Here is a 26,512-nt window from a genome sequence, read left to right as displayed (position 1 = left end):
TTTGGGGAAAGAAAAGACCCACATACAAACTAGGAATATTTTGTGCTGAAACATACCTTTCAAGAAATAAAAAGTTAAAAAATAGAACACATTTAACCCTATGAGAAAAATGCTGTCCCCAGAGACAGTAAAACCAGGGTGAGCAGTTCTATCATTTGTATTATTTAGACAGCAGGCCTTGTTTAAGGAAATGTAATTCTGGAGACATATGTATGCTGCTGATAATGGAACACCCTATGGAATGAAGCAGTGATTTCAAAGAACTCAGCCAGGCAGAGTGGCACACACCTCTAATCCCAGGGCCTGTAAGGCGGAGGGAGGAAGTTTATTCTCCACTACACAGTGTGTTTAAGGCCAGCCTGGGCTATGTGAATAGACCCTGTCACTTCTCCAACTGTCCCTTCATTTACGTCTAGATGGCATTATACATTTCTTCATGAGGTCCTTTGTGACAGGACCAGGATCACATCCTCAACTCGGTCGAGCTACAAAGATGCTAAAACTTCAATGACTGATGTTCTTTATTTTTTTAAGGTTTATTTATTATATCTAAGTACACTGTAGCTGTCTTCAGACACACCAGGAGAGGGCATCCGATCTCATTACAGACGGTTGTGAGCTACCGTGTGGTTGCTGGGGTTTGAACTCAGGACCTCTGGAAGAGCAGTTGGTGCTCATGACTGCTGAGCCGTCTCTCCAGCCCCTTGGCTACTGTTCTTAAATGTGCCCCCCAAATAGAAGTTCAGTGAAGACGTGGCTTGTGTGTTATGGGTTTCTGTTCAGTCTTTTTAGTCCCTATGCCTCATGGATGTTCCATTAGATATGTGTTAAACAAACAAACACCTCAAATTCAGGGAATTGTGTATTTCCAAGCTTTTGGTTCTCTCTGGGTGAAGGGCGCTTTTCTCTTCTGTCACAGCGAGCTGATGGCCCTGCCAGCTGCCGTGGTGACAGCTGAAGGAGAGCTCAACAGTTCTGTTCCATTTATAGACGCCATTAAAGGTTCTAACACACTGGACGGAGCTAGCAGCGGCTCCCTGTGTAAACAATACACGATTCACTCCTCTCCAAACGGAACACCTAATGTTTGAAAAGGTTAGTGGGTCAGATGCAAGCAGCCGGGAATGTCGTCTGCCGGTTCCTTGTGGGTGGGCCATGGTTTCGTCCCGTTCACTCATTATCAGTGAGCAGGCATTTTATTTGTAATCTCTAAATATTGGAAATCCTTTCTCAGTTCGATGAAGAAACTAAACCCAGGTACAGTTTCTACATCGATTTCTAGTGAACCCAGACAGCACCAGGCTGCACTGTCGCTGCGGTTGGACACAGCATTAGATTTTATTTTAAATGTATTTACGTGCTTGTCCATTTCTGACTAATGACAAATGGTGCCTTTGGCTAAGTACAACTATTTGTTGAAAGACTCCATAAATGTTCCTCAGACTGTCACTGTAGCCAGAACAATGGAATGATGTTGGAAAGATCTGTCAGTGTTACCTGAGAAATCTTCAAAGGACTCTCAGTGAATAACACAAGGAGATCATCAAGGAAAACAACAAACATGGACAAAACAATTTCCTTATAAAGCAAATGTATTCTTGTCTGAACCATCATGACATTATTTATAAATTAACATTCTGTAGCGATATATACCATAGTTAAAATTTTTAGTTTTTATAAGAATAAACCCCAAAAATGATGTATTTAAGAACTGTAATTTGGGCGGCCTCAGAGGCAGAAATATATCTTTGTGAGTTCAAGGCCAGCCTGGTCTAAATAGTGAGTTCTAGGACAGCTTGAGCTGCATAGTAAGATTCTGTCTCAAAAAGAGACAAACAAACAAACAAATAAATAGAACTACAATTTGAATTACAGTTTTACATTTCAAGTCCTGTGATAACATATTTAAACTAGATATCTAGTTAAGAAGTATTTGATTACTTTTTAAGAATGATCTTTTTTTTTAAATAATACTTTCAAAACATTAAGTGGTGCTGCATGAAAGTCTTTATTAAATCCAACATGATACAGTGACTTAATATCTGAAAATCAATATTTTTACAAGTATTAGGTACAATATTAACATTAATAAGCCAGGTACATTTCAGTTACAATTTTTAATAATAATTTTTAGAAAACTAACAGTTTTCTAAAATTATGGAGTTTTTCCTTAATAATTAAAAACTTCTTACAATATAAAATATAAAAGCTATAAATATATAAACTATCCCATGCCTATGGAGCAGGCAAGCAGTATCGTTTAATCTTGAGATATCTTTAAACAGAGATCCAGCTCAACTCAAGATCAACTCATCACTTCCCAGAGTCCCTGTAGTGTGACTCCGTCCTTCAGTTTCTCTATTGCAAGCCCCAGCTCTTCTGAAAACACAGGTTCACGATCTTGTTGCTTTAGGGAAGGGAAGGAGATGAGATGGGAACAGAAGATGGGCAAGGAAGAGGAAAAAAAAAGTGTTTCACTAAGTTAGTGACTGTTAGTGCTGGAACACTGAAACTTAACAAAAAATGACAGGTAAAATGTCCTTACCTTATTTCCATCAGCAAAATAAGCCTATAAGATAAAGAAAATGGTATTTTACATGTTCTAAGGAACAGGTAATTAATTTTCAGAAAGATTTATCAACTATGTATATTTCACATTTGGCTACTGTGTGTTTAATAGTTTCTCTACCTATAATGCCACCGCCAATGGGCCCTTAATCCCAGAACTTGGGAGGGAGAGGCAGGCTGGAACTTTTCAAGTGTAGGGCCAGAGTAGTTTACATACTGGGTCTTAAACAAAACAACACAACACAATAACAACAATTAAAAAAAATATGCCAGTATTAATGTTTGTTGTGTTTTATGCTCTAAGCCAGTGGTTCTCACCCTTCCTAATGCTACAACCCATAAATATTGTTCCTCATGTGGGGGTCATGCATGACCCCCAACCATGACATTATTGTGCTGCTACTTCAAAACTGTAATTTTGCTACTGTTATGAATCATAATGTAATGTCTGATATGCAACCTCATGGGGGTCACTGTCCAAAGGTGGAGAACCACTGCTCTGAGCAGTGCATCTAGTTGACGTAGAGCACCATTGGCCTAAAGGAGACGGAAGGCTTTTGGCGCTGTGAGATGACTCCTCTGCTTCTGCTTTAGAAGATGACAGTAGGGCAGGATGAAGGGCTGCCACGGTGCCTGCAAACCCAGCACACGCACTCGGAGGCTGGAGGGTCAAGAGTTCAAGGGTGGAGAGGTGGCTCAGTACCCAAGAACATGTACTGTCCTTCCAGAGGCCTTGAGTTCAGTTCCCAAACCCTGATCAGGCAGTTCACAACCAACTCTAAGTCCAGCTCTGGGGATCTGAGTTCAGCCTCTGGCCCCGAGAACACCAGCACTTGTGTACGCCTTCTCCCCCCTCCGCCCCCCCCCCCACACCACACACACTAACACACACAACACACACACACACCACACACGGCTAAAAAATAACAAATCTTAAAAAAAAAAACCAAGGTGGTGGATAAAAAGGCACTTGCCACCAAGTGGAACAACCTGAATGTGACCCCTGGTGGGTGACCACAGGACCACAAGGTGGAAGGAGAGGACAGAGGCCTGAAAGCTGACCTCTGACCTCCACAAGTCTTCTCCCGACCAACCCCCACAAAACAGATAAGTGTAAACCAAGTCACAACAACAACAACAACAACAACAAAAAACAGAGGCAACAAAACCAACCCGAAACAAACCAAACCAAAGTAATCAGCACTTTGATGTGTCAGTACACAGCTGGAGGGGAGGAGTTCACAATTAGCTGTTTTATGCCAATTACACATCTTCATTTGGAACTACACGGAGGAAGGTGTGTGTTATGCTAAGAGTCATGAGACAGTAGGAAGGCATTAGTTTTGGTGTCCTGCACCTGTGATCCCAGCACTCTGGGAGGCAGAGGCAGGTGGATTTCTGAGTTCAAGCCTGGTCAACAGAGTGAGTTCCAGGACAGCCGGGGCTACACAGAGAAACCCTGTCTTGAAAAAACCAAAAATCCAAAAAACTAAAAAAAAAAAAAAAAAAAAAAAAAAAAAGGCATTAGTTTTTCTTTTCTTTTGTTTTTTGCTTTTTTTTTGTTTTTGTTTTTTGGGGGGTCTCACTATGTAGCCCTGTCTGCCTGTCTGGCCTTGAACTCAGAGATCCACCTGCCTCTACAACTTGAATGCTGAGATTAAAGGCTTGAGCTACCACACCCAGCCCAACATTATTAGTATGTTGGCTAATTAAATAATATCTGTTTGGAACAGCAAAGTATATTACTCAAATATATATACTTCTAAAAATAATTTAAATTAAAGATCATTTCATAAAAGTGAACTCTGTAAAGACTTTAAGTTAATTTGATATTTAACATGCCACAAATCAAATCCTCTAAATAACTGTTCTCAAACTATTTCCTGGATTTGGGAATTTAAAAATATTTTCACAAAGGAAATTCTTTCACTTAAAAAACTTCCCTCAAAATCATGTCAAAAATATCAGGTTTTACACAGTCATAGCATTATTAATTAAACATGACTCAGATACACATCATAAGAAATGTAATAGCTCCTTTTGGTGCTCACCACAAAAGCATCCGTGTGGTCATCAGAGTCTATTTCCACATCATCTTGAATTTGTTCAACAGTCAGAGCTTCAAGGGGCTGTGGCTAAAAATTAAGACGTCAGAGTCAATATTAAACAAGTTTTATCTTAGAAAAATGTGTTTGTTAAGGGCAACACAGTAAATACCACTCGAGTAATTCTGTCACCTATATTCTCACAGGAAAGGTGTCAGGTTTTAAATCTGAAGTTAGTGTTATAAAAATTATTAAAACAGGAAATGCGTATATATTTAATGTATTTAGAGATGTTTTTAGATGAAAATCACTCGACACAATTGCTGTTCTTTCAGACAGAAAGAGGCTAGTTAGAGAAGCACCCTGAAGAACTTAGAGGGTGTCCAAGAAGTGAGAGAGTGGGTGGCCATCGCTAGTGATGGGTGGGAGCTGGGGAGAGGAAGAAGAGGAAGAGGAGAAATGAGAGCCGGAGAGGACAGGAAGTGGAACGCTGCCACCAGGAGAAGCCAGTGCGCCCTGCGGCTACTGATGTACACAGCTGAGGTCAGGTCCACGTGGAGGTGAGGAGGGGGTTATCTGGATCTAGTACTGAGAACCGTGAAATGTGAACTAAAGGTGTCTAGGATACAGGAAATCTGGGACTCAAAGTCAGGTTCCAAAGATGCTGATTTTATACTATTCCTCAAGCAGCAATCACAGGCTGAAAGGCAAGGAAGGAATTGGCACAAGGAAGACTGGTAAAATCAAATTAATATGCAAGATAAGATAACTGAGAAAATGAAAGGGAAACCCCGATGAGGGTCCCTGGACCGTCATGAAAAGAGAGAACATATTCTCGAACATTGTCCTCCGACCTCCATCTGTGCCATTGTACACGTGCACAAAGAGAGTCAGTAAAAAGCACAGGTGATCTGGGGGCAGCCAGAGCTAGTACTGAGGGGGATGAAGAGAAGGGGGGAAGGGCCTCTCCGAAATCAGAGGCCATGAGCTTCCCTGTGGCCTGCCTTCTTCCTGGCCTTCTCGGGTTACATGCTGAAGTGTGAGGGCAGAGATTGGAGACTCAGTGGCTGTGAAATGGCTTGGCAATCTGCGCACCAGCATGGTACTGATGAAGGTGGACAGTGAGGACACTGACATTAGGGTATGCATTGGGGACCCAGCGGCTGAGCAGAGGGGGGGCCTGTGACAATGTGGTCATCCATGGGCCTGAAATAGGGAGCACACCAGAGGTAGAGTCTGGGCGAGGGTACCAGTGCAGACAGTGTGGGGGCTAGTGACAGATCAGATGACAGCGGCAGACCAGCAGAAAGCTGGTCTACCTGGGGAGTGGGGAGTGGCTCCACCACCAGAGCAGATGGGAAGACACGACAGTTGAGACATAGCAAAACTAGCCGGTACAGTCTATGTGTCAGCTCCCAGCACTATAGCTGCTGAGTCTAAGGAGGCAGGAGCTTGAAGGGCAGTCTGGCTAAACAAACCAAAAAACAAAAAATGAGATGGGCCACACTCTGGGACTGCTGCAGTGGGTGGGACAGGGAGTAGGAGGGTATCCACGAGGCCTTTGTGGTCTGTCCAAGCGAATGGGGTGTGGTGGCAGAACAGCCATGCACACGGACACTTACCGGAAGGCTGCTTACCAGCACGGACACAGAGGAATGAAAGACGAAGCAACCAATCAGATGGCCACTGATTAGAGATGGCCAGTCTGGGGCGGTGCTCACTGGACCAAGCTCTACATATATGTTTAAAGTCTGTATATGGTGAGTTTGCTTTTGCATTACACAGGTAGTGTGAAAGCAATTGAATGAATTACCTTTTCTTCCATTTCATAATTCACTCCGAATATGGGACTGGCAGAATAGACTTTGTGAAGTGAGTTGATCTCCTTAACTGATTCCTGGAGCTTTTCCACTGGGTCTATTTTAAAGCCAAGAACGTATCCTCCACTCTGCAAGAACAAAACAAAAAAAACCAAAACCAAACCTCAGCCTGAGGAACCATACGCTCAGGATCTGATGGAGTCACTCTAACTTTCCTTGTTCTGTAACACTGGCCTAAGCTGCTCCACAGAAATGAACTCTGCTCTGAAAATCCCAAACACAAGAGCAGAGGAGCACAGCGAGCCTCCAGGGAGCACAGGAGCGCAGGAGCGCAGGACTAGCTCACCTCTCACTCGTCCCTGAGCCCTGCCCCTCTCACAGTAGGACGTGTGTCCAGTTAAACTTCACATTTAAGCACAAGCTGATCTTCCCAGGTGAGAAACACGCAGTGGAGAGTGATGGCCAAAGGAACTGAAGGTTTGGAAAGAATCTTGACTATTATTGAGCATAGGCTGGCAGAAAGAAGTGTTTAGGGCTGGAGAGTGATTAAGGGCACTGACTGCTCTTCCAGAGGTTCTGAGTTCGATTCCCAGCAACCACATGGTGGCTCACAAGGCACGCCCACTTCTCGAGTGTCCGAAGACACTACGGCATCCTGGGCATACAGCAGTTATCCTCAGATGCCGCTCAGTCCGAATCCCTGCTGCTCACAAGTGTGAATCAGACAAATCAGACAAAAGGGGTGAAAATCGTCTCATTCCCAGCAGCTTTGAGCCGGGGAGGGGGTCCTAATGTATGAAACGTGTTGACATAGCACAGTGATCTCCCTCATAATTACAGTAATAGCATAACGATAATGATGGTACCCATCTAACGAGCAAACTGCAGAGTGTGATGTGGTGACTCACATCTATGACCCCAGAACTTAGGAGGCTGAGGCAGGAGGCTCCTGAGTCTGTGGTGGCAAACACACAGGTAGGTAGGACTCTTCCTATGGAGACAGTGACTATAAGACTTCAAACACGCCGGGCGGTGGTGGCGCACGCCTGTAATCCCAGCACTCTGGGAAGCAGAGGCAGTCGGATTACTGAGTTCGAGGCCAGCCTGGTCTGCAGAGTGAGTTCCAGGACAGCCAGGGCTACACAGAGAAACCCTGTCTCGAAAAAAACAAATCCAAAAAAAAAAAAAAAAACCCCCCCAAAAAAAAAAGACTTCAAACACTTCATAGATCTGCATGTTATAGCTGATATTCTTGCATGTGAACTGGTTACTTACTGTAGAACAACAAAAACCTAGTTACATAGTTAAAAATTTATCAGTTTAGTAAAAAATGTTGAGTATCTTACCTGCTGAGAGCTTTCTATGACAAGAGCCAAACCAAATTTTGAATCTCTGATCTTTATTGAACGCTGTATAAAATGAAAGAGGAAGAAAATGAACATTTTTATTATCTGATACTGGCAACTCTTTAATATATCCTTTAGTTACATATTGTGCTGAAGTCCTGGCCTTTGAAGCAGGGTCTGTGCCTCAGGCTGGCCTGGAACTCTGAGCAATCCTCCTGCTTTAGCCTCTGAGTGTAAGGACTACAGGTGTGAGTCACCACATCACTTTTGCAGAGCTACTCTTCAGAGTCTAAAGTAGCCGCTCAGCTACCCTCTTCCTGCAGGAATCAGTAAACGACAAAATGAAGAAAGTGGCAAGCTGAAGGAGCCATACACAGATATCCAGACACTCCCAACTCTATAGTCATCAGGGTTCTGACTTTCACACAAACGGCTGACGCTCTTCCAGTCATGAGGCACTAGTGTCCTTCGTGGCTCCTAAAGCAAGATGAAAGTTACGCAGTCCATTCTGTTTCTCACATCTTGCCTTGGTTATGTTTTTGTCAAATAGATGCAGTTGGGGTCATCTGGGAAGAGGGTGCCTCAATTGAGAAAATGTCTCCACCCATGGCCTGCAGGCAAGCCTGTTTGGCATTTCCTTAATCCATGACATATGTTCCGTGGTTGGTGCTACCTAGGGCTGGTGGTCCTGGGTTCTCTAAGAGAGCAGGCCGAGCAAGCCATGAGGCGCAAGCCAGCAGCACCCTCCATGGCCTCTGTATCAGCTCCTGCCTCCAGGTTCCTGTCTAGTTTCAGTTCTTATCCTGACTTCCCTCAGTGATAGATTGTTCCCTAGAAAGGGAACCCTTCACTCCCCATTTTGGTCAGGATGTTTACCACAGCAACAGAAACCCTAACTAAGAAAGAAATTTGTAGCAGATCATGGGGTCCTGCTGGGACAGATCTGACCACGTATTTTTGGGAGGAATGTTGTGGCCTTTGAACTTTGGGTTGGAAAAGCCATTAAGCGCTCAAAGCTTAATGGTCTGGTTTTTTGGTGGATCAAGCCAGTAAACAGCACTTCTCCATGGCTTCTGCTTCTGTTCTCACCTCCAGATTCGTCTCTTCAATGATGAACTGTGATGTGGAAGTGTAACAGAAATAAACCCTTTTCTCCTGAGGTACTTTTGATCCTGGAGTTCCCTTACAGCAATAGAAAGTTAAGACAAATATCAACCTCTACCTATCTATCTGACACAAGCTAGTAAGTCAGGACACACACACACACACACACACACACACACACACACAAACACACATACACCACATACACACGTGGTTTGTGCCTGTGGAGACACAAATACACACACACATGCACAAATACACACATAAACACCACACACACACACACACACACATGGCTTATGCCTGTGGAGACACAAATACGCACACACATGCACAAATACACATATAAACACACACTCACATGGCTTGTCTTGGGCCTGTGGGTACACACACACACACACACACACACACACACAAGGTTTGTGCCTGTGGAGACACAAATACACACACACATGTACAAATATACACATAAATACACAAACACACGCACGCCCGGCTTGGGCGGTGGAGGAGTCAGGGCAGTGCTGACCCTAGAGCTGAAGATGGAGCATGACTACTGTAGCGACAAGCCGTGATGTATCACATTGCAGGCTGTTTGGGTCAGGCTCAATTCATTCCAGAAGCCGCATTTGGCAACCCTATTCTTAAATAACAAACTATATTCTATTTGAAGACCAGAAAGCACAGGTTGCTTACCGCTCAGTAATTATTCATCATAACAAGGGTCAGGCTGGGTGAGCAATGACCACATACACGAATACAGAGCAGCAGGGAACACTGATGGTGGCTTAGCCCTGCACCCCAACACTTGGAGGGTGAGGCAAGAGGATTGCTATGAATCTGAAGCCCAGTCTGGGCTACACGGTAAGTTCCATATTAGTTTGGACTATAGAGACCCTGCCTCAAAAACATTTTAAACTAAAATAAACAAACCAAGCAATAGGTATAAACAACAATTTGTCAAATACTCATGCAGACTATTATTTCTGCCTGGAGAGGTGGCTCAGCAGTAGAGTACTTGCCTAGTTTGTACAAGGCCCTGCGTTCGATCTCCAATAGCATAAATAAAACACATGATTGTATTTCCCTAGATTTCCTTCCCATCACACTCTGATTTTCCCTTTAATGTGTTGCCGCCTCTGCCAGAAGAAGCTCCTCAACAGCAGGGCTGTGCGCTGGTTCAGTTGTCTTGACTGTTGACCGAGTGTGCAGTGATACTGTCTTGGAGCTTCTGTTGCTATAACACCGTGACCAAAAGTAATCTTGGGAGGAAAGGGTTATTTCAGCCTACGTGTCCTCATCGGAGTCCATCATGACGGGAGGGCAGGGCAGGAGCTGAAGCAGAGGCCAGGGAGGACTGCGGCTTCCTGGCTTGCTTCTGTTTCCCAATGTTCATTTATGTGTATGATCTTTATTTATCTGTGTGTATGCCACACATGTGCCTTTGGAGCAGTGGGTCCCAACCTGTGGGGTTTGACCCCTTTTCAGGGGTTGTTGAACAACCCTTTCACAACTAAGACTATCTGAAAACACATATATTTACATTATGATTCATAACAGTAGCAAAATTAGTTTCTAAGTAGAAACAAAAATAATTCTATAGTTGGGGGTCAGCACAACATGAGGAACTGTATTAAAGGGTTGCACTATTAGGAAGGTTATTAGAACCATTGCTTTGGAGGGTGTCAGATTCCCTGGAGCTTTTGAGTTAGGAGGATTGCTATACATAGCAAACCTAAGTTTGTGAGTTACCTGATATCGGGGCTAGGAATTGAACTGGGATCCTCTGGAAGAACAGCAAGCACTCTTAACCACTGAGCCATCTCGCCAAGCCTTTTCCTTCAGCGTTGGGGAAAGTACAAACCAGCAAGGCCCTCTACTGGTGAGTTACATCCTCAGGCCTTCAGATACTTAATTTTTTTCTTTTCTTTTTTGTTTGAAATATAATCTCACTATGTCACATTTGGTTGGTCTGGAACTTGCTATGGTGTCAGACTTACAAAGATCCAGCTGTCGCCCTCCCCAGAGCAAGGGCGAGGGATGGGGGATGGGGGCAGAAGGCAGGATGCGCACACATCACATACTGCATAGTTCTTACTAGCGAGCTGAGGGAGAGTTGAGGGTTGGAATTCAGCTCAGTGGCAAATTCCTTGCCTAGCAAATGCAAGATTCTAAGTCAATTCCTAGCACCACAAAGGGGAGAGAATGCAGGCAAGTCCGTAACTGTTATGAATACTTTTTTTTTTTAAAGATATAGTCTAGCTATGTAGCCATGGCTGGCTGGTCTAAAACTTGCTATGCAGACTAGGCCAGAACTGGTAGATATATCCTCTTGCCTTTATTGCTCCAGTTTTAGGATTAAAAGTGGGTACCATTATGCCTGACTTATAAATACATTAAGTCTTTTCTCTGTTAAAACAACAGAACCAACATTTTAAAACTATGTTTTATTTATTATTTATTTATTTGTTTGTTTAAAGTATACTTTAGTTACATTTATTTATTTATTTATTTATTTATTTATTTATTTGGGGGAGGGACACATATGTATGTCAAAGTGAACATAGATGTCAGAGAACAACCTTTGGGAGTTGGGTCTCTCCTTCCATCATGAGGGTCCTGGGGATTGAACCCAGATCATCCAATGGGTGGCAAGTACCTTAACCTGCTGAGCTCTTTTACTGGCCCCAAGAATATGCTTTTAGTTAATATCACATAAAAAAGAAAAATGCCAAAATTCGTATAACCCCAAATATCCAGTTATTAACTGTATTATTTATTCAACATTTAAAGAAAGTAGCCAACATGCATGTACTTACAATTTGCAGATATGGAATGCTGACATTAAAACTGTCATTCATATTGGCATGCCACACAATTCTCACATTGGTAATAAAAAACGTTCCTAAATTCCCCTGCAGAAGACAGACAGAGGTCAATCAATGGTTGCTCGTTGGTACCCATAGTTTTTGTTTCCTACACTTGATCTTAGCCAAAAGGCCAAGAAGTGATAGTCTTTGTTTCCTACGACCCAGAATTATGACAGTAGATTAACACAAGAATTTAGCTTTATGGAGTAGCAGTGACTCACTGTTTATAAGCTAGCACAACTAGATGACTGAATGCAGGGGTCTGGAGTCATTAAGCAGTAGGACAGGACATCAGAACAGTTAAACAATAAAGTTAGTGTATTTGTCTGAGGACATAGTTAAAAATTTAGTGTGTGTGTGTGTGTGTGCATGTGTATGTGTGTGTGAGAGAGAGTAGAGAGAGCGAGCGAGAGAGGAAAGGAGGAAGGGAGAGAGAGAGAGAGAGAGTGCATGTGCATGTGTGTATATGTGTCTGTACATGCATGCGAGTGCATGAATGGGAGGTCAGAGAACAGCTCTCTGGAGTGAGTTTTCTTTGGCCACCTTAGGGGATCTAGGAGTCAAACTCGGGCTGTCAGGGCTGCATGCAATCCTCTCTACTCACTGAGCCATTTCACTGACCCATAGAGTTCTTCTTGGTGTATTTTGTAAAATATAAAATGGGGATTTGAATAAATAATCTCCTCATTCCCAGACTTAAGACTTTAGTATAGAGCCTGGCACATAGAATATTATAAGTATTAGATCTTCTATCATTATCATTCAACACTTGTGACGTGCCTGAGCAAAGGGGTTATGGTAACAGAGTAAAACCTTATACTCCTATCTGTCTGTCCGCCTGTCTGTCTGTCCATCTGCCTGTCTGCCCATCCATCCATCCATCCATCCATCCATCCATCCATCTATCTATCTCAGATATATTTGATGACTCTTCAATACTGACAAGATCAAAACTACAGCCAGATGTGGTGATTCAGGTCCATAATCTCAGGATTTGAGAGGCTAAGGCAGGAAGGCCATGAGTTTAGAGCTAGCCTGGGCTACACAGTGAGACTTTTTGTCAACAACAACAAAACAAAACAAAACACAAGCAGCAGCTACAACAAAACCCTGGGTCTGGAGAGATGGCTCAGTAGTTCAGAGCACTAGGTGCTCTTTCAGTAGACCCACAGGCAGCTCACGACAATCTAGTCCAATCCAGTCCCAGGGCAGCCAATGACCTCTTCTGGCCTCTATGGGCACCAGGCACATGTGGTGCACAGATATACACACAGGCCAGAGACCTATACACATAAAAATAAAACAACCACCACCACCAACAAAAACAATGAAACATTTATTTTTTTTTTTAAGATTTTGTATTTATTATATATAAGTATACTATAGTTGTCTTCAGACATACCAGAAGAGGGCATCTGATCTCATTACAGATGGTTGTGAATCACCATGTGGGTGCTGGGATTTGAACTCATGACCTCTGGAAGAGCAGTCAGTGCTCTTAACCACTGAGCCATCATCTCCAGCCCACAATGAAACATTTAAAAAATAGCTTATTTATTTTGAGACGGGGTCTCATTTGGTAGCTTTGGCTGCCCTGGAACTCACTCTGTAGACCATGCTGGCTTTAAATACAGAGATCTGCCTCCCTCCGCCTCCTGAGTGCTGGGGTTACCTGGCACACCTACTCTTGATTAGGGTTCAGTGTCTCTGTGCGGTTATGCACATGGGAGTGTTAGTGCTCATGGAGGCCAGGTCATCGGACGCCCTGGAGCTGGGCTCAGTAGTGCCTGTGAGCTGCCTGAGTGGGCTCTGTAAGCCCCGTGCTCAGATCAAAGTTGAGTTTCAGGGAAGCTTAGATTACTTAAGGCCCTGTCTCAAAGCTAAGCACACACACACACACACACACACACATACACACACACACACAGGATGAATGAATGAATGAATGAATGGTCTCTGTGGGGCTAGGTGCATGCTTGTAAACCCTGTAACCCAGAAAGGAAAACTATGAGAAGGAAATAAAGAAAGAGATCCATGTCTAAAGTGTAATGCTAACTTCTTCAGATCGCCAATGCTAACACTAACGATGACACAACCCCAGTGATGAGAAGGGAACGGCTGTTGAAACAACCCTGAGAGGCTGTATCTACATGATACGATACCTGGTCGCTGGACAAATTCCATACACCATTGATCTTATCATACACATGCTCCTGTGGTAATAACCTCAGCTGCTTGTTCTGAATGACTGCACTTCTCAACTTAAAATCACGGTACATTTTAGAAGTTTCATATGCTCTACAAAAAAGAATAAGTGAAACACCAGTCACTCGGAAACAGAAAATGTGGTTTGTTAGGCTGTGTTTACTCATCTACTAAACTCCACGTTGCTAATGCTTCTGGACATCACTCTATTGTTATGGTAAATTTAAATGTCTTCTTCTTTTTTTTTTTTTTTTTTTTTTTTTTTCTGAGACAAGGTTTCTCTGTGTAGCCCTGGCTGTCCTGGAACTTACTCTGTAGACCAGGCTGGCCTCGAACTCAGAAATCTGCCTGCCTCTGCCTCCCAGAGTGCTGGGATTACAGGTGTGCGCCACCACCACCTGGCTCTAAATGTTCTTTATTGAATTGTGGTAGCACATGCCTGTAGTCTCATCACTTGGGAAGCTGAGGCAGGAGAGTTGCTGACAGTTTGAGGCCATCCTGGACAACATACTGAGTTTTAGGCCAGCCGGGGCTATAGAGTGGGACTGCTTCAAAAAGCAAAAGCAAAAACAAAATCCCAAAGAATTGGTTTCCTTTTCAGTAAGGATGGGTGACTGCAGGCATCTGACATGGTGTGACCCTGACAGGGTTTCTCAGTGTAACAGAGACCAGGCTGGCCTCAAACAACTCAGAGATCAGCCTGCCTCCGCCTCCCACATGCTGAGATTAAAGTTGTGTACCACCATGCCTGGCTTTACTGTATTTTTTAAAAATTAGATATTGGCCTTGAAATCACTATGTGCCCCCTCTCCCTCGTTTTGGTCACAGCATTCCTTCAGTCAAACCAAAGAGCTATGGTTCAGGTGCACGACCCTGGGAAATAAAACCAATGTCGCTGCCCTAGTGCTGGGGCGGAATCCAAGGCCTGAAGCCTGCTGGGCGAGCGCTCAGTGTCAGCCTGGACCTCAAGCCCCCGAAGCACAGGCTGAGACAAACACCTGCACACAGATGTTCAGAAAGGTATTAATAATCCCAGCAATTATATGAATAACTATAAAGAGAAATTACTTAGGTAAAACATTTGAATGTTTATCTGCTATAAAATTCTTTTAAACTCATTATTTGAAAATTTTTAGATATTTAGTAGAATCTTTTCAGTACTCTTACATTTTTATAGAGGGTAGTGCTATGTAGCCCAGGATAGCCCAGACCCCCAATCTTCCTGGCTTTATCTTCCAGAGTGGTGGTATTATGGGTATGCTTTATAAACTCTTCCATGGTGCTTCTTATCTGACAATGAAGCGTATTATTCTAAATGTCTTTGTGATATCAGACATCTCTAAAATTTTACCCTTTACACCATTACGTCAAAGTAACTTGATACAGTCAAAACTTGGCCTTGTACCTGTGCACTGCGATCACAGAAGTAAAAAGTCTGGGGCTCCCGGGAACCAGATTTGTGAATATAAACTCAAATCGGGTGGTGTTGCATTTTGTCAATATATAAAGAGCTTCTGTTTGGCCTCGTAGTTTCTGTAAAGTCAAATTTATTACAGAGTCCAGAGTTAAAGAGCAAGTTCCCATTTAAGGTGGAAGCAAGCCTTAACTTAAGTATCTAACGTTTCTTCACGACACACCTACTTCACCAGGACTGTCAGACTTACGGAGTTAGCTGTTCTTGTGGTGATATTCAATATGCAGTTGTAACCAATAGCTAAAATAAAGACAAAGGAAACATGGAGCATGAGATCATATCTGAGAGACATAGTATTGTAAAAGTAAATTAAAAACCCAGAACGCTAATGTTTTAAAAATCAAACATGAGCAGAAACACAACTTCTTCACAAGTTTTTGTGACGTAAATACAGATTGAGGCTGGGAATGGAGCTCAGAGGGCAGAGTCCCTTAGTCTCTGCCGGAGCCTGAGCCTGGTCCTCAGCCCTGCCTTAGCAGAGAGCAGTGCTACAACCCTTGGAACCTCAGAACTCAGAAGATGGAGGCCTGAAGATCAGAAGTGCAAGTCATTTTCAGTGACACAGCAGATTAGAGTCTGGCCTGGAATATGTGGAACCCACCTCTCAAGAAAGAAAAAAGAAAGAAGAAGGAGAAGGAGAAAGAGAGAGAGAGAGAGAGAGAGAGAGAGAGAGAGAGAGAGAGAGAGAATATATAAATGATTTCAAGAAATTGAGGGTCAGTTGTGCTTCTTTGAATGAAATAAAAATGTCTAAAACCCATACAACACCATCGACCACCAAAACCCTTTCCACTATTATGCCAAAAGAAAAATATGGCTAGATTTGTCACACTTAAAAAAAAAAAAAAGGCAACAAACTATACGGCATGCTTTCAAAGACAATGAAAGCAGAAGCAGAGCCAGGAGCAGAGGGCGGGGCAGGTAGGGCGCCCACAGGTAGGGCGCCCACAGGTAGGGCGCCCCCACAGGTAGGGCGCCCACACAAGCCTGGAGACCTGACCCCACTCCAGAGCGCATGCAAAGGTGGACGGATAAAACCGACACACACAGTCGTCCCTTGGCATACCAACCCCACCCCAGCCACATGCACATGCACACACACACACACACACACACACACACACACATCATCATCATCATCATCATTACACTAATAAATTTAAAGACAAAAGCCATCCTGTGTAAAAGCACTAATCCTACATATGCCCGAGATACAAAACTGACCAACTGAAAAAAAAAAAACAGATCATTTCTTTTGCATTACCAAATAGTCTGTGATCAGTCTTCAATTTCTCAAGGTTTTCTTAAATAGCAATTTCATATTTCCACATTCTTCATGGTATTGCTCAAAATAAAGCTTATCCTGTTCGTTTGCATCACTGGGGTTAAATCTAGGTCCTTAAGCCTGTCGGGTAAGTGCTCTACCACTGAGCTCTGCCCCAGCACTTTAGATCTTTTGTTTGTTTTAAATACAAAATCCACCACCCAACTTTTCTGAAAAAGGAACATTTTTTTCCTTAGCATCTTATCTAAGAAGATACTTACAAAGATTGACTCTGGGTAATGCCAAGGAATGCCAGATGATTCTTAAGTTCGTTACTAAAAGTCTACCTAAAAGCAAAGCAAGCAAGAACATATTAGTTGAGGCCATTTCCCAGCACAGACCGGAACAATGCATGGGTGGACGCCCAGCCCTGCATGAGCTGCCGTCTGTCCGTGCCTGGGATCCAAGTGTTCAGGTGTAGAGTCGGAGGACCATAGCTACACAGAGAGTCTGAGGGATGTGTGGGCTGGGCAAGTAGCTCCTTCTGCTCTGACTTCCCTGCTGTGGTGGACTCTACTGGAGAACTGTGGGACAAAATAAACCCTTCCTTCCTTAAGTTTCTTTTGTCAGGTAGCAATTGATACATGCTGTCATATGAGTCTCTCTTAGCAGTTCTCACTCTGTATGTGTGTGTGTGTGTGTGTGTGTGTGTACAGAGAACGAGGAGAACATCAAGTGGCCTCCTCCATACTCTCCACAGTATTTCTTTGAGGTGGCAAGCCCCCAGCCCACCTTAGTGCAAGCCCACATGTACACAGGACCACCCTGGTCCTTATAATTTCCTAGGAAGCACTCTTAACGGCTGAGCCACTTTCCCAGCCCCACGGCTCTCATTTGAGTGAACCATGGACGTATATTCCCGATTCTGCTAGAGGCCTAGGCAAGACTGACTGTAAACAAAGCAGACGTTCTTTGATGCTGGAACAAGAAATTCAGAGTTAGGCCTACTAGCAATAGAGTTGAGTTGGTTTAAAATTGGGGAGGACAAATTTAAGAAGAGCCAGATATGGTAGTGCATGCTGTTAATTAACCCAACACTCAGGAGGCTGGGGACAGAGCAAAGCAGGTAGATCTTCATGAGTTCTAGGCCACCAGACATAGCTAAAAAAGGAGAGGATCTGGCATCGGCCTGCGCCTTTAATCCCAGCACGTGGGAGGCAGTTAGACTTCTGTGAGCCTGAGGTCAGCCTGGTCTATACAGAGAGTTCTAGGGCAACTATGGCATAGAGAGAGACCCTGTCTCAAAAAGAGAGAGGGGGGGGAGAGAGAGAGAGAGAGGGAGGACATAATGCAGTTTGGTTCATCATGTAGTTATGAAATATTAGAAAAGTCAGTCCGGTGGTGGTGGTGGCGCACGCCTGTGATCCCAACACTCTGGGAGACAGAGGCAGGCAGATTTCTGAGTTCGAGGCCAGCCTGGTCTACAGAGTGAGTTCCAGGACAGCCATGGCTATACAGAGAAACCCTTTCTCAAAAAAAAAAAAAAAAACACAACAAAAACAAAACAAAACAAACAAACAAACAAATCCAAAAAACCAAAAAAGAATGGAAGGAAAGTCTACTTTAAATTTGTACTATTATATAATATTACATATTCAAATATGAAAGAAGTAGTTGCAAAACATAAACACTTTAAAAAACTGTTGAGAGCAAGCGAGGGAACATCGGAAGGCTTGGAGGAAGGACAGGGAAGGACAAATGATAGAACTACATATATTTTCTTAATTTTTTTTAATTTATATGAGTACACTGTAGCTGTCTTCAGACACACCAGAAGAAGGCATCAGCTCCCATTACAAATTGTTGTGAGCCACCGTGTGGTGGCTAGGAATTGAACTCAGGACCTCTAGAAGAGTAGTCAGTGCTCTTAACTGCTGAGCCATTTCTCCAGCCTAATATAACTATATTTTAACTAAAACATTTTAATAACGTGTTAAGAGTGGTTATATTTTTTCCTTTCTTCTATGAAGTGGGGACGGCTGATGGTTGAATCCAGGACATGACACTAGACAGACGAGAGCTCTAGCCCCAGTCTCCACTCCTTTCCTCCCTTCATACCCTGCTCTTTCAGATTGAAAAACCCTATCATACGAGGCTCCTTAAGGCCATCCTTGCTTAGACAGTAACTTTATCATAGGCTATTCCACAGATGATCCTGTCTTAGCACCCATGTAGCTGGGGCTTGAGGTGTACATTTTCAAGTCTGGCTTAGTATTTTAATGCTTTACAAACTGATTTTTATTACTTAAAATCAAAGGCACGCTGATTTCCTTGAATGGTCCCACTTAGGTGATATTTTGTCTTTAACACATTTCTATTCGCATACCCAGAGAGAGGTACGAGGTGAGGCGTGTGCTCCCGTCACCGCTTTCTGCTCATTGTTTATCTGCTACACATTACAGGAGTCTCGTGCTGCCTCTTTTCTCCTCAGGGACCCCTCCCTGCAGCTCCTACCCATCCTTCCAGGCCTGGACTCCTCTGTCCCTGTGTCGTCTAATCTCCCCATCATTGAACCTCCGTACCCCCATTTCCACAGCATCAATGCCCCATTCTAATCTGATGGTTTCATGGCAGAGTACTTAGAAGTGGATTAAATGTGCTAATCTTCTGGGATACTCAACACTTTAAAACAAGGGGCCCTGAATGGGACATGGCCTTAAGCTGGTCACTTGGAAACTGCTTGGAAGGAGATGTGGAGGGTTTGAAGGCAGAACTCCTCTCTACCTCCAGATAAACCAGACACTTTGTCCTTTCCCGTAAGCCTTCATATTTAAACAGTACTGTCCAAATGTGGATTATTTGTTTTCTAGCCAGGCTTCCCCAAACCCTTGTTTTGAGAAAGAAAAACAAAACAAATAAGCAAAAACAAAACCCCCAAACCCTGGATGGCTTCAACTGTCTGATCTTCCAATCAACACGCCCTGAGGACTGAGGATTCATGCAGTGCTGAGGACAGAACCTTAAGTTGGTCTCATGGCTTCGTGCGGCTGGGAAAGCACACTCCTGTTGAGCTCATCCCCAGCCTCAGAGAGCCTCTCCGACGGCTGCCATGGTTCTGTTGCTCTGAGAAAACACCCTAACCCAGGGAAATCTGGGAGGAAAGGGTTTATTTGCTCTCTGTTTCCAGGTCACAATCCACCACTGAGGGAAGCCAGGGAGAGAACCCAAGGCAGGAACCTGGAGGAGAGACCACGGAGCAACAGTGGTTTCCTAATTCACAGCCAGCTGGCTTTTCCGGGAGAGCCCAGGCCCACCTGCCAGGGTGCTACTGCTCACAGCAGTCTGAGCCCTCCTCCATCAAACAGACAGACCCCACAGACATGCACACAGGCCAATCTGATTCAGGCAATTCCTCAGTTGAGGTTTCTCCTTTTAGACAACTCTAGGCTGTGCCTAGCTGTCAATTAAATCTAACCAGAACACTCTCTATACTCCAAAGAACTGATACAGGATTCAGTACTCAATAAAAACTGTTTTCTTATCAAGGGTCTCTATTTGTTATGGAGGATGGATGGTCTGTCACAAGAACCATCTTGTCAATCAGGGTATATAAAACCTAAGTTTCTCTTGACTTCCTCAGGGTCACTCCCTTTTCTCCAAGATTTGGCCATCGTAACAGCAAAATCATTCAGTCCTACAAAGACAAACCAGGGCGTTTTGTTTGCTGCTAGGGCTTCGTAGTCACCCTCCCCTTGACTTGACTGACACCTGGATCATTGAGAGATGTAAGCATGTCTCTAAGAATCCGCCTGTGACTAGCAGTAAAGACAGTTTCCTCACAGAAAATGGGGGGGGGGAGGGAGGCTGGGGGCTTAGTACAGCAATTCAGAAAAAAAGCAGCAGCCACCTAAACGCTGCATTAAGCCTGCTCTGCCGTAAGCTTACTGATTCTTCCCTCAGGACACACTGATCCCCTTCTCTGAGTGAGGTGGGTTCCTCATACTTGACACCTCCAAGGACACTTTAGGATACACCAAGCTCCCTTCGCTCCCCCCACCCTCTGAAGAACAGCAACGAAGCTCTCAGGCCCTGTTGATTGTGTACTGACTCCCAGCTCCTCGGACACCTGCTTTAAGTTTTAGCTTCAGGCAGATTTGATTTAGGAAGGATGCTAGCGTCAGCTGCAGCTGTTTCTCAATGGCAGTTTTAATAAAATGCTATGGGACTTTCTGGTCCTTAATTGATGACAAATAGACTTCTCAGTGCAGCACTAAATTTTCCCCTTCCACATGTAAGCCAACCTCTAGGGGCCAACCCGAGAGGACTGTGCAGTAGCTCTGGGTTACAGTGAAATATGGCTGGAGATACCACATCTATGAGTATTTAATGTTCACTATGCTGTATTATTTTAGAGGGAGGCATATCCAAGGGTAGGAACGATTGATTCTATGATTCTTGCAAACAGGGCCCCAGGAGTTTTAATCATTATGCAAGAAGATCTCATGTCATGAACTCACTTTTGACCCTGTTTGTAAGTTTAATACCTACCCTTTCTCTTGTCTGTGAGAAATCTGTGGGTTACCTCTTCTCTCCTCACAATTACATTTACATTTAAGGCCTTTTCTCCAGCGAATACAAACTAACACTTATAAATTAAATCAGAATGTAAAACCCAAACGTACTCACCTCTGTCTCCATTGTTTCCTTTTGTGTCTTCAATTGAATCTAAACAATCAATAAGGACTTCCCCAGGTCTCGTTTTCATCTGTCTAAAATAAGAATAAATGCAAGGTGTGTAATTTCGACCCCATCTGCTGCCAATCTACTTAGAGAGGAGAGACACAGGAGCAGGACAGCCAGCCATGGTGACTTCACAGCCCCGTCTGCTCATGCACTTCAGATTAACTTCTAGACTCTGGAAGTCAGCGGGGCCTGAACTGACCAGGGCCACTTGGGACTCAGCAGGGACCAGAAGTAGAGTCTCTGGTGACTAAATGGAAAAAGAGCAAAGAGACTTAAAAACAGGAACAAGAAAGGGAAGAGGAGTGTCTCTGAAGAAAGGGCACTGGATAGAGAGAGAAGTGTGGTTGGCTAAGTGTGGAGAAAAGTCAAAAGAATCCAGGATTCCAGGATGACAGGTATAGGCCTTAATCTGTGGACAGTAGTAGAGGTTTCTAAGTAGAGGAAGGACATCAGGCAGTTATGGAGAGAATGGTTTTAAAATGCGTTGTATGAGAAGTATCCGCAGGAGGAGAGTGAGGGGTTCAGCAGGTAACGGTGGTTGCCACCAAGTTTGATGACCTGAGCGTCATCCCTGGGACCCACACAGTCAGAGGAGAGAATCGACTTCTCCAGGTTAACTTCTGACCTCCACTCAGGAAAGATGCACACAGAAAGCACTCTTTATGAGCTATCTCCACAGGCTCTTTTGATCATTTGAGTTGCCTGTGTGACGACTCTCCTGCACTAGAATAAGGAAGTGTGTGTGATAATCATTCACTCTTATTTTCATGTTTTAATTTTGAGACAGCTGTCTGCAAACTGAAAATGTTCATGAAAACTGGATTCGTTTGGACTAAGACACGCCCCCCTCCGTTACCACCCCCCCCTCCCCGAGAACTATAGGGAAAGTCATAGAAGATGTGTAATGAGTTCCTGTACTTTGTAATTTCACAAATACCTCCTCCCTCAACTTCCTAAAGGAAAGAATACTATATTTGGCACCCAGTTACTACAAAGACTGAGAAATGTACCAATGTTTCATTTTTTCATTTAAGGAGTAATTGTTCATGATAAAGCACCATTAGGAGCAGCTGAGGCACCTTGTAGTTATTGATCCTAGAACTTCAGCTTCCATGTTTTCCATCACAATCTCTGCGCCCCCTTTCTCACTTCCGGGCAGGGAGGTTTTTAACCAACTCCTCCTCTTTTAACCATTTCATCTTCCACCCACCAGCAGGGCTTCTTTTTAACAAGCTCTCAAAGATTTAGATAAGGACCAAATGAAATCTTAGCCTCGACACAAGCACTGCCTGGTCGGGAGTTTTGGAGACTTCTCACTCCCACCGCCCTCATTTTACAGACACGCCAAACGTGCAGGGGACCGTAATGTGCAATGCAATTCCGGATTTTGTTCTAGAACCCTGCTTTCCGGAATCCCTGCCCTATGTTCCCCTCCACCTCTGGACGCGGAGGGTCGCAGCCTTGATGGGTGCACACTGGATAGGCCGCTAGCCAGGGCAGGGCCGAGGACCGCAGGGGACCATAGTCACGGGGTCCCGGCGCGTCCAGAGACTCACTGCGAGGACACGTCGAAGCGCACGTCGCGGTCCTCCCATAACACGTCCAGCACAGACATGGCGACCGAGGGAACCCGCCGAGTAAATCCACAGTGGCCGCCCTGTGGCGTCTTATGGTCGCCAAGGCAACGCGCCGGCTTTGTCACGACATTTACGGCAGGCGCCGAGGCCCAAGCTTTCTGCCGGCGGCGCGCTCTCTTTTGCCTGCTCGTTTGCGTCATTTGGTCCCTTTGAGGCGGGTGGCCGGGAAGGTGCTTCACTTCTGAGTCACCTGTCTGATCTCTGAGCAGAACTTTAGCCATTTTAGCTTTCCTGTTCTTTTCCTACACCATCTAGAAATCTTAACTTCATCAAATTACATTCCTGGTTTGATGGGATTCTGGCCCGTCCCACCTCTCATACCCTGGTGGCTTGGATCTCTGCTACATTCCAGCCCGAGGCTCAGACTTGAAACCTGTTGAGGTCCGACTCCATGTGGTCGGGACCACTGCTTCCCTAGATTTGCACACTGCCAGCCCTTGCGTCCTATTTCACAAATCAGCTCTGGGGTCCCTCTATTGTGAGCAAACAAAACATAGACACCTGATCCTTAAAGTTCACGGATAGCCAGGCAGTGGAGGTGCACGCCTTTAATTCCAGCACTCTGGAAGGCAGAGGCAGGCGGATTTCTGAGTTCGAAGCCAGCCTGGTCTACAGAGTGAGTTCCAGGACAGCCAGGGCTATACAGAGAAACCCTGTCTCGAAAAACCAAAAAAAAAAAAAAAAAAAAAAAAAAAAAAAAAAAAAAGTTCATGATCAATGCGCAGCACAGAGTACTGGATAAACTGTCTCTGTCTCTCGTGCTCTCCTCCTCCTCCTCCTCCTCCTCCTCCTCCTCCTCCTCCTCCTCCTCCTCCTCCTCCTCCTCTCTCTTTCTTTCTCTCTCTCTCCCCCCCCCCCCAATACTTTTTTTTTTTTTTGAGATGGTCCTAGACTGGCCTCAAAATGGAACAACTTCAGTTTCCCTAGTACTGGGAATGTAAGCATGCATCTTGCCTGCTTTATATTTTTTAAACGAATCAAAGTGCTTTCTTTTAGTACATGAAAATTATCGATAAATGAGTAACACCTTAAATTACTGCTTCACAAAGAGTCATCTGGGGTCTCCTGGGTATACTCAGGAGCCTCTCATGGTTACTTAAGTATAATGACATGAAAACATTTGCCTTTTAAGCTCTAACTGCACCGTGGGTGCACATTATGTATAACAGTATGTAAGCACATAGACCACTCTACGCCAAGACAGGGTTTCACATATGGGCCAAACCGGCCTGCAGCTTGCTATAGAGCAGAGTGGTTTTGAACTCTCTTCAGCATACCCATCTCAGCTCTGGGGTGATGGAATCGAGATGTGAGCCATTCTACCCGGCTATTTGTTTAATGCACTATGGCAGTTTGGTTTTAGGATTTATTATATCATTCAAATCCTGTTAACGATAATCTTCCTGCTCAGCCTCCGAACTGGGATTACAGTGTGAACTACCATGGCCACCTTGAGAGAGAGAGAGAGAGAGAGAGAGAGAGAGAGAGAGAGAGAGATTGAGACAGAGAGAGGGGGGGATTTGGCTTTGTAGGCTAGGCAGGCCTCATGGTCCTTGTGATTCTGCCTTCAAAGTCCTGGATTCACAGCCTTGTGACTGTGCTGGCTGCAGTTGCCTATTACTAAGCTAGACATGAAAAAACTTTGTAACGGGCTAGTTCAATGGCTCAGAGGTTAAGAGCTATAGCTGCTCTTCCAGAGGAACTGGGTTTGGTTTCCAGCATCTGCATGGTTGCTCATAACTGTAACTCCAGCTCCAGGAAATCTGATGCCCTCTTATGAACGTCACAGGCTCCACAGGCTCCAGGCACACATGTGGTGCAGAGACATCCATGCAAGCAAAACACACACAATAAAGCTAAGTTTTCAAAGTTTTGCAAGAATGTAGATCAGTGTTATTCTGAGATTATTTTAGAGAATATAAATATTCAACAGGCTATGTATGCTACTAGAATTAATGGCATACACTTTTAATACAGCACTTGGGCAGAGGAGGCAGACAGATCTTTGTGAGTTCAAAGCTTACCTGGTCTACATAGTAAGTTCTGGGCTAGGCTAGGCAGTCTTACGAGTAAGACTCTATCTCGAAATAGTTTTTTTTTACTCTGTTTAATAATGTGAGTCAAGGGCTGGAGAGATGGCTCAACAGTTAAGAGTGCCAACTGCTCTTCTGAAGGTTGTGAGTTCAAATCCCAGCAACCACATGATGGCTCACAACCATCCATAATGAGAGCTGATGCCCTCTTCTGGGGTGTCTGAAGACAGCTACAGTGTATTTACATATAATAAATAAATCTTTAAAAACGTAATGTGAGTCAATATTGATTGAAATATATTTCTTCTAGTTTTATTGAAGTATGAATGATGTACTGACTGGTTTTGTGTCAACTTGACACAGGCTGGTGTTATCACAGAGAAAGGAGCTTCAGTTGGGGAAGTGCCTCCTTGAGATCCAACTGTGAGGCATTTTCTCAATTAGTGATCAAGGGGGGAGGGCACCTTGTGGGTGGTACCATCCCTGGGCTGGTATATATATATATATATAATCTTGGGTTCTATAAGAGAGCAGGCTGAGCAAGCCAGGGGAAGCAAGCCAGTAAGGAACATCTCTCCATGGCCTCTGCATCAGCTCCTGCTTCCTGACCTGCTTGAGTTCCAGTCCTGACTTTCTTTGGTGATGAACAGCAGTGTGGAAGTGTAAGTTGAATAAACCCTTTCCTCTCCAACTTGCTTCTTGGTCATGAATACATGACCTGACTAAGACAAATGGTATATCGAATACAAACCCTGACTAAGACAAATGGTATATCGAAATATCGAAAATAATGTTTGAAAATACAGTTTGGTGAATTGGAGCTTGTGTGTGTTATCATCACCACAATCAAGATAATAAAACCCCATTATCTCCAAATGTTTCCTTGTTTCTCTTTGTGGGTTTAGTTTGCTTGGTGTTAAGAACACTGAGTATGACAAAAATCTTTTTCTTGCTGGCACTGAGCCAGGGTACATGCTCAGCAGGCATGCTACCATTGTGCTGCACACCTGATTCATGCCTTCAGCGAGTCTGAGGGGAGAGATACTTTATTGTTGTGCACAGGTGATGTGTTGCCCAGAGGCTCTCTGGAACATACTTTGACTGTTAGAAGTCTTTGATGTGTGTCTTAGCTACAATATATTCATTAACTTCTATGTGGAATAAATAGACATCAATAAATAGACATCACAGATTCCTGAGTAATCATCACAGATTCCTGAGTAATGCCTTAGTGCAAATTGGTTTAAAATATAGGAGGCTAGAGGTATTGTAATGGGGCCCTGGGCCTTTGTACAACCGACTCCATGACGGAAGTGCCATTTAGGCTGGAAAACTCATCACCTAGACAGCACCATCTGCCAAACCTACAACAAAGGCCTAATCCATCAAAGTCCATAGTTCCA

The 26,512-nt window shown here is 44.1% G+C and overlaps 1 protein-coding gene and 1 pseudogene across 3 annotated transcripts; both read right to left on the bottom strand.

The window, feature by feature from the left end:
* Nucleotides 1–1,989: 1,989 nt before the first annotated feature.
* Bbs5 (Bardet-Biedl syndrome 5) lies at nt 1,990–23,103 on the bottom strand. 3 transcript variants are annotated; one of them, XM_052182630.1, is made up of 12 exons: nt 22,996–23,103; nt 21,383–21,465; nt 16,978–17,043; nt 15,623–15,672; nt 15,364–15,491; nt 13,916–14,051; nt 11,703–11,798; nt 7,780–7,842; nt 6,427–6,561; nt 4,620–4,703; nt 2,546–2,569; nt 1,990–2,407 (listed from the first exon to the last, which is right to left on the bottom strand). In XM_052182630.1, exons 1-12 carry the CDS (start codon nt 23,052–23,054, stop codon nt 2,306–2,308), a joined length of 1,026 nt encoding a protein of 341 aa, XP_052038590.1. In that variant the 5' UTR covers nt 23,055–23,103; the 3' UTR covers nt 1,990–2,305. The 3 variants fall into 3 exon arrangements, with proteins under 3 accessions (XP_052038590.1, XP_052038592.1, XP_052038591.1); XM_052182632.1 differs by lacking the exon at nt 22,996–23,103 and adding an exon at nt 22,877–22,978; XM_052182631.1 differs by lacking the exon at nt 22,996–23,103 and adding an exon at nt 22,519–22,849.
* Nucleotides 11,689–11,895, bottom strand: LOC127686615 (uncharacterized; annotated as a pseudogene).
* Nucleotides 23,104–26,512: the final 3,409 nt, after the last annotated feature.

This window comes from Apodemus sylvaticus, chromosome 5, assembly GCF_947179515.1.
Source record: "Apodemus sylvaticus chromosome 5, mApoSyl1.1, whole genome shotgun sequence".
NCBI lineage: Eukaryota > Metazoa > Chordata > Mammalia > Rodentia > Muridae > Apodemus > Apodemus sylvaticus.
This window is presented reverse-complemented; position numbering and strand designations above follow the sequence as displayed.